This window comes from Bactrocera latifrons, unplaced genomic scaffold, assembly GCF_001853355.1.
Source record: "Bactrocera latifrons isolate USDA-ARS-PBARC rearing strain unplaced genomic scaffold, ASM185335v1 scaffold_212, whole genome shotgun sequence".
Classification (NCBI taxonomy): domain Eukaryota; kingdom Metazoa; phylum Arthropoda; class Insecta; order Diptera; family Tephritidae; genus Bactrocera; species Bactrocera latifrons.
In genome coordinates this window covers 9,228-18,208 of record NW_017535653.1, presented here as the reverse complement: position 1 = coordinate 18,208, position 8,981 = coordinate 9,228, and the positions used below count along the sequence as shown (strand labels likewise).

At 36.5% G+C, this 8,981-nt stretch overlaps 1 protein-coding gene across 3 annotated transcripts in view; it reads right to left on the bottom strand.

The window, feature by feature from the left end:
* The window catches only part of LOC108968377, a 41,381-nt gene extending 36,470 nt beyond the window's left edge, over window positions 1-4,911 (bottom strand). For all 3 annotated transcript variants that reach the window (XM_018932373.1, XM_018932374.1, XM_018932375.1), the window contains exon 1: window positions 4,726-4,911. In XM_018932373.1, coding sequence (XP_018787918.1) covers window positions 4,726-4,881 — 156 coding nt within the window. In that variant the 5' untranslated portion in view covers window positions 4,882-4,911. The remainder of the gene's footprint in view (window positions 1-4,725) is intronic.
* Window positions 4,912-8,981: the final 4,070 nt, after the last annotated feature.

The window sequence follows — 8,981 nt, the reverse complement described above, 5'->3', positions numbered from 1 at the left end:
GCCCATTTATGGACCAAAAACCATATCTCAGGAAGTAGTCGACCGATTTCAATGAAATTCGGTATATAATATTTTCTTAATACCCTGATAACATGTACCAAATATGGGTGAAATCGGTTCACAACCACGCTTGAAATCTCGATTATCACTTTATCATGCGAGAGTATAAAATGTTCGGTGACACCCGAACTTAGCCCTTCCGTACTTGTGTTCATACTAGCTTACCGCGCAGGTGTTGTGAAATTATGTGTTTTGAAATGAAAGGAAAATTGAATTAAGGTTGTGTTAAAAATCATTTATTTTCGATTTCTCTAAATTTTTTTCATTGTTACGCAGCTTGATAAACAACATTTTTGATCTGCTCCGGTGCGTAAATGTACAAAGAAGATGGTTTTTCAACTTTTGAAGAAGCCACGTGTAGCTGGCCGTGTGAAAAACATGACATTTCTTTATTTATGTCACACACTTCTAGCGACTATCCTGTTCATTGTCATCGCAAATGTAATTTGCACTGGAAACTGAATACGTTCGAACTGAAATGGCAAATCGTTGGAACTCAAAGAAATTCGTAGAATCAAACTATCCTTTGCATTTGCACAGCGTTCCCTAACAAATACCGATGCATGGAGATTGCTAAACATAATAATGACAGATCTTCGAGGTGCAAAATGCGGCGGCATACCAAGCTTCTCTAAAGATTTTAGAAAATCCCCTGGATAATTCACGGCGTTGGCAATTCCATTGATTATCATGTTTCAGCAATTGTAATTGCTGGCAGGCTTCTTAAATAGTTGCACACACCGTACCATTCACGCAATGACTCAAATGAATTTCAACCACGTGCATTTATCACTAGCAACCGAAGCTAGAAGCAATCGTCGTTTTTCGGGTGGAATGTGTAAATTCGTCTTAAGGCATTAGTTGAGAACACACCTGGATGTCAATTTACTGGTTGGTCTTGCTTTGTGCTTACTATTTCTTATAATAACAAGGCATTTCTAAAGGGCATTTCGCAATGGTTGAATTACACTCTTTAACTGAGAGACGCACAACACAAAAACATTTGATATTTGCTTATCTCATCTCGCTCAAGGTCAATAACCGCCATATTGCTTCTTTGGTGAGGTATTTGAAAACGTAATGGTCGATTTTACTAAACTGCAATTGGATTTCCATCATTTCCAGTTTGCGTTTCTGAAAGAAAAGCACGTGAATAGTGTTTAATGAATTTATTGTCACACGTACAAACCGAAGTGTGATTGCGGTGCCCGCAAGGTCCATGCCATGTTGATTTTCATGACTGTGTATAATACTGGATCTTTCTCTGCATCAGGAATTTCCGCAGAAATGATTTCATCAATTTGATCTGGTGTAACCACCATCCATCATCCAAAGAAGAATGTGTTTGTGCGGCAGTACATACAGGATCTAACGGCACCATATATACCATATGTTACTTCAAGATAAGGTCCGTCAAACATCGTAGCTGTTGTTAGAAAAATCCGCTATCCATAATTCCGCACGTATGTCATCGCATTATGGGGGTACTCGTTCACGTGTTTTGGCCTGCCAGACGTTGATTGCAAAAAGAACGCCGACCGATATTAGCGCGACCTCTTCGTGACTTCGTAATAAATTTCAATCTGTAATTGATCACTTTGCGTGAAACACACATAAAGTTTTCACTGAATAATTTTTCTTTTGAATAGCTGGAAGAAATAGCAAGCGACCGAAATTGAACGATTAAAGTAATTTCAAATCAAAATACTGAAAAACAAAACAAAAAATAAATAGAAAAAAATGTGTATGGAAAAAAGTGACTTTTTGGAATTATCCAATTTTCCGATTTTACCTCATGAAAATTATTAAGTTTTTTATTTGTAAACCTTTCCCGATTCACATCAAATAACCTCTGCAAATTTCATCATGATTGGCGCAACCGTTCTCGAGCCTTAGTGTTACTAACAATCAAACAATTAAGAAATGGGCTGGGATTTAGGTGTATTCCGGCAATTATTCGAATTATTCTCGCCGTAAAAACTATCTTTGAACTTCAACGAACATTTAAAAAAAGAATTAGTCCAGAAGTTGTGAGTTATGCGTTTACCAACACATTTTGTGATTCATTTATTGTATATTAAAAATGTATTTGAAACTTGTTTACTTTTGAATTTCAAAATTCCTTTTTGTGTCGCTTTGGTTGGGTAAGTTTTCATCCCATTTTAAGGAAAAACACTATATCTTAATTTCATAACTCACAACAAGATAGCTCTTATATTGGCCAATGTATGCGGTATAAAGCCGGAAGTTCTAAAATATTTATTTCGTATAAATTATATTATAAGTAGTATATGGGCCTAAGAGAAGTACTGACCAATTTCAACCCATTTTTGATAGACAGAACATACTATTATCAGCAAAGGATTCTCTCCGAATAGCATATAGCAATCTTACACATTGACTGACTTTCGGTAAAAAACAAAATCAGCTGTAGGCCCTGGGGTCCAAATTTCGGCGTTTTACGGCGAGTTACGGCTCGTTTACTTGAGAAGGCATAACTTAAAAGCAATATTGGTACAAAATCTTATCCTAATACATTCATTGCTGCTTGATTTGTATACTGAAAAGTGAAAGTAATGGAATTTAAAATTATGTTATGTTAAATAATTGTAGTTTTTGTCTGATTTCGTCGATCTTTACACCATAATATAGGATTATATCAAATTTGGTTGTAAGTAGTAAAGTAGGTTCAGAGATATGGGATTTGACTTAAAGGTGAGGGGTGCCATGCCTATTCACACCGGCTTCCATAAATTCTTCTCATAAATTTTATATCTCTGTCATATTTAGTTATTGAGCTGTCGCACTTTTAGTAGTTTATATCAGTTATATATATATATCTGGATTGTGAGGGGCTTTTAATTCGATTTCACCAATTTTTGCAAGTAGGAAAGAGGTGTTGAAAAGATTTGTCCTACGAAAGTATGATTACGCTTAAATAGTATGGTAGACATACTTATATGTATATAATATTTAAGCTATTAGGGGGTACGCCGACTTTTTACAAATATTTAGAAGCCACAATTGTCCCGCTCTATTGCAGTTCGTATTACCAAATATTATAATATTATGGAGCTTAGTTATAGCGCTTTATATATTTTCGATGGGCAATGATTCGATTTCGCCCATTTGCAATGCCAAGCAAAAAGAAATTCGTATGTGCGAAGAGTTTGACATATGTACATACTTGCAGGGGTAATGCTCGAAAACTCTATGCAAAGATGCGGCGACTAACAGAAGGGTTTCAAGACCGGTTCATACTCTTGTAGAACCCTCAGAGGTGATCTAGTGACTAATGCCCAGAGCATACTAAAATTATTGAGGGAACATATAACGCTAGGAGAAAACGAACCCAATTTCCCACTCGATGACGATGGAGCAGACGTTCAATTGCCCGACCATAAAAAAGTTCGAAAGCAATTATCCGTCTGAAGAATAACAAAGCGGCAGGGGTCGATGGATTGCCGGACGAACCATTCAAACACGGCGGAGAACTGCAGAGCTGAATGGAAAAGGCACAATCTTTTATAAGGGTGTACACCTGCTGGCGTACGTCGATGATTTTGACATCAACACATGCGCTTTTAGTTCTGTTTTCTCCATACTAAATAAGAGAGCGAAAGAAAATCGTCTGGTAGTAAACGAGAGCAAGACAAAATATCCGAAATAAACAGTCGTCGCACTCTCACGTCACTTCTGACCGTCATAACTTAGTTTTGGAACCAGTATTAACACCAATAACAATGCCAGCTTCGAAATCCAACGCAGAATAATTCTCTCATTATTCCCGTCTTGCCATATGGTGCAGAGATTGAATGAAAACATCTGATGAGTGGACGTTACGAGTTTTCTTTTACGCATTGTCAATGGGAATATCATATTCGATGACATAGACAGCGGCTACCATAGTTAGATAATGTCGTCCGAATGGATGAAATCACTCCGTCTCTGAAAGTATTACGTTAAAAAGTCCAGGTGGAGAAGGACCTGGCTACACTTGAAATCTCCAATTCGCGCCAAATATCGAAAAAGACGAACGACTGTCGCACTCTTGTAAATTCGGCTATGACAGTGTAAGCATTGTCTCCGCCAATAAGGAAGAAAAATATTCACCTTAAGTTATTATTATTATAAATTGTAAATTTTTATTCTGAGAAGAGAGTTCGTATTTTCGTAACTCTGTTTCTAACTTCCATCGTGTTAGCTGATGAAAACAACCGTCAGGTGCATTTAACTATTATTCTCTGTAGTAACATGTTTACGAAAAGTTAAAAAATGCGAGTAGTGTCATTATAGATTATTCTTTCGACTGTATTAACAATAGTACCCTAAACTGCAGCAACTACAACAATCACGCTATCTTCTACTTGCAATGGCACACAATATGGCGTCGAACCCATCGCTAGCCCAACATTCGCTCTATACAGATCCCACTACATCCTAATTAAAATATCAATATTTACACAATTAATAAGAATAAATTTGGATAATTTAAATTTTGAGTCTTTCGTGATAAGATTGATATTGGTGGTTTGGATGCAGAATAAAAACCCCCGAATTCGGGGTAAAAATAGATATAATATGATTGCACCATTTAAATATAGTAAGTATAAAAATAATTTAAAAGGACATTTTTAAATAAAGAAGTTAATTGCATTAACTTACCTCATTGCGTTGAATGTTTGCGTGAAGAGCAGTCCATTTAAGGGAGAAATTTTGACTTAATTCAAGCCATAAATCTTGAATTCGGGTGGAATTATCCCTCAGGTACAGTTTAATAGCAGAAATTTCTTTGGAAAAGTTTGTTGATAATTCGCTCATATTCACAGTTCTTGCGTGAGTATCTATTAATTTTGCCTGAAACGAATGCATATTAAGTAATTTGATATCTCAAAATGATACAAGTTTTTTGTCGGTCACTTCATAGTTCGACGTACTTTGAAACTACGGTTGAACTTCCCAAATCGAATCAACACAATTGACAAAAAATCTTCAAGATCAAAAGACTTCGAGAAATAGAAGTTTTCATTTAAACATAACATTTTTCGAAAAGTTCTAAAATATGCTTTTATACTCAGTCTTATTAGTTACCTAAAACACGCATTATTTAATTTTTGTTTGAACATACCATATATTTTTTGAAATACTTGTAAGATTCCAATCTGTTTAGTGCTTTGTAGTGATGGTTAGTTGTATTAATATTCGTATTTAAATAGGAAGTTAAAATTACAAAGGACTTTTGTATGACGGTTGAATAATTGCTTCTTCGGAATTCTCATAATCGATGGTGCAAGAAGTCATATCATCTCTTATAAATCCGGCTGGTGAATTCTATTGTCCACTCCAAAATATTATGTAATAGTACCATTTAGAGGAATAAATACACGCGGTGACTTCTACTTGAGCAGAATAACGTGCCAATTTAGAATTACGATTTATGGAAGGAAATTTGTATAAAATTTATCTTCTATTGCCAATTCAAGAGTTCGAGTTATGACGAACTTCGAGTTAAGGAAGTTTGATTTATTGAATTTGAACTGTAAGTTTTCCTTGTCTCTTTTTTTTCTTTTTAAACAAAGAAACCTGTGTAATGTATGTATATGTAAATTCGCTTCAATAATTAAACGAATTTATAAAGGAATAATGAAAAAATCTCCATAATAAATTCCGATGCTCTAAATTTCAACCTTCAACAACTTTAACAAAAAATAGAATTTTAACGAAATATTTGTATCATCGGGTATGCACCCTTCCTAATGAACTGCTAATTTTCAAAATCGATGATTTTGCGAAATTTTCATGGACCCTTTGGCGTCGTTTCACCCTTGGGCGTCCACTGCGTTCACAGTCTTCGGATCTCATTTCATCACTTAGCATAGAAATCCTTGATGGATGATTTTCCAGGGCCTGAGCCAAGTCTTCCTTTAACTGTATTTTTTCACAAAGTACTGATCCGAAAACTGTCAAATTTATTAATGCATCTTTTGAAGGTTAGGGCTAAGTAATCTAGTAGTATCTATTTAATGTAGTAGCGGCGTCGATGTGTCAAGCCGAAGACTTTTCAATTGACCTGTTAATACCATTTTAAAGAGAATATGCAAATGAGATAAGATTATATTTCAGTAGACAAGTACGCTATATACCTGTGTGATTACAAATTAAATTGATAACTACAATGTATATTTACGTATAGTAATCATACGTCTGAAGAAAATCAAAGCAGCGGGGGCCGAAGAACTCTAAAGGAGCATGTATCAGCTTCTTTGTAAAATATGGTCGGACAAAAGCACGCCCAACAATTAGAATTTAAGTATGCTCTGCCCAATCCACGTGCGACAAGCGTCCTTAACATCGCATATAAGGTTCTATCGAGCGTATTGTGTGAAAGGTTAAAGCCCACCGTCAACAAACTGATTGGACCTTATCAGTGTGGCTTTAGACCTGGAAAATCAACAAATGACCAGATATTCAGGCTAGGTCAAGTTGTCCGAATGGACGACAACAATCCAGCTCTGAAAGTATTCGACTCAGTACCCGTCGGGGGAAACAGAGAAAGAGGAAGACCTCCACTCCGTTGGAAGGACCAGGTGGAGAAGCACCTGGCTTCGCTCGGAATCTTCAATTTGCGCCACGTAGTTCAGTTAAAAAAAAAATGAATTCTTTCAAAAATAAAAATAGGATATGAATTCAAACGGAATGTTTCTTTGTTAGTGATATTTGCTTATTTTGTATTTGTTAATGTGATATTAAAAACATTACTTTCGAATATTTTGATTGCCATCCACTCTAATGGAAGGACACGCGTTCTAAATATTCCGTTATTCCAAACAGGTCATTTGATCTTGCCAAAAGAACGTTGATAATAATAAATGATGTTCCTCTTCTTCTCTTAATTGGCGTAGACACCGCTTTCGTGATTATAGCCGAGTTAAAAACAGCGCGCCAGTCATTCTTCTTTTCGCTACGTGGCGCCAATTGGATATTCCAAGCGTAGCCAGGTCCTTTTCCACCTGGTCCTTCCAACGGAGTGGAGGTCTTCCTCTTGTTCTGCTTCCCCCGACGGGTACAGCGTTGAATACTTTCAGAGCTGGAGTGTTTTCGTCCATTCGGACAACATGACCTAGCCAGCGTAGCCGCTGTCTTTTAATTCGCTGAACTATGTCAATGTGGTCATATATCTCATACAGCTCATCGTTCAATCGAATGCGATATTCGCCGTGGCCAACGCGCAAAGGACCATAGATCTTTCGCAGAACTTTTCTCTCGAAAACTCGCAATGTCGAMTCATCAGTTGTTGACATCGTCCAAGCCTCTGCACCATATAGCAGGACGGGAATTATGAGTGACTTATAGAGTTTGCTTTTTGTTTGTCGAGAGAAGACTTTGCTTCTCAATTGCCTACTCAGTCCGAAGTAGCACCTGTTGGCAATAGTTATCCTGCATTGGGTTTCCAGGCTGACATTGTTGGTGGTGTCTACGCTGGTTCCAAGATAGACGAAATTATCCACGACTTCAAAGTTATGACTGTCAACAGTGACGTGAGTGCCAAGTCGCGAGTGCGACGACTGTTTGCTTGATAACAGGAGATATTTCGTCTTGCCCTTGTTCACTGCCAGACCCATTTGATTTGCTTCCTTGTCCTGTCTGGAGAAAACAGAACTAACAGCGCGGGTGTTGACGCCGATGATATCAATATCATCATTTATTCAATTATTTCTTGAAATTAATCAGTCATGATTATTTATTTCTAGAAGTGAATCTTACGGAAAAAAACGGTGTATTTATGATAGCTTTTTGCACGGTCCAAAAGCATGTCGAACGAGTGTTTTAACAGAACAAACCGTACTCATACGTTTTTTAAGCCCAAATGTTCGGTCAAAATGTGATAAATCGATGTTTTGGAGATGTTCAATTCCATTTGCATGAATTTCAGTGATCATTTCGGCAGATTTTTGATGAATTCACGCACAGTTTCGATGGAATTTCCGGTGATCACGGATTTTGATTGGCCCACATGTTGATCGTCATTTATTTCCTCATGACCACTTTGAAAACGTTGAAACCACGCGTGCACAATGCTACGTGGTTCACTTAGAATCATTGAAATTCTCACTGGGCAATCGATAAAGATAGCAGATTCTACACCAGTCGAAATATAGATGCCTTAACTAGGGGGCGCTTCATTAAAATTCCTGTTTTCTTTGGACCGCACCTTGTAACAGAGTGTATACTTTCAACTTTTCCCATAACGCTCAGTATTGTAAAAGATTTAAAACCGAACACATAAATTCTACATTCTTTTGCAAAACCATAAAGTTAGGAAAACAATAATACAATGTATTCAATACAAGTAAAAAGAAAACAAAATTGTATATTTAATATATGTATGTATAGTATATGGGAGTTGAAGTAAGCATTCTCAAATTAAGAACATGTTCCCAGGTTCCCTCCTCCTCCCTCCCGTGTTCAGCAATAATATGTAGTGCAGTTAGTCGGATGTTCGAAAATCCTGATATTAGTTATATCTATTTTAGGCACCAACGTGTACCTTTACACGCTCTCTAATTTTCAATGATATAACCAATTGGCGGATATATGCAGCATAAAGGCACTCGAAAGTTCGAAAATATTTATATTATTTATATGGGTTCCCAGGGAAGTATTGACCGGATTCAGCCCATTTTTCATACACAGAGTTACTATTAGTTATTATTAATTCTCTCTGAATTTCAATTGTATATCACATATATTATTTATATGTATATTATATTTTCGGCCCAAAGTCAACAATAGATTCTGGGGTCTACATATTCCGGACCTATTGGCTTGAAGAGTGTTGGTATGATTTGGGTAGTTTTCGGAAGAAAGTAAGTAAGCCACATTTACTTTAAAGGAATTATTAGTGCAAAAGATATCCCGTT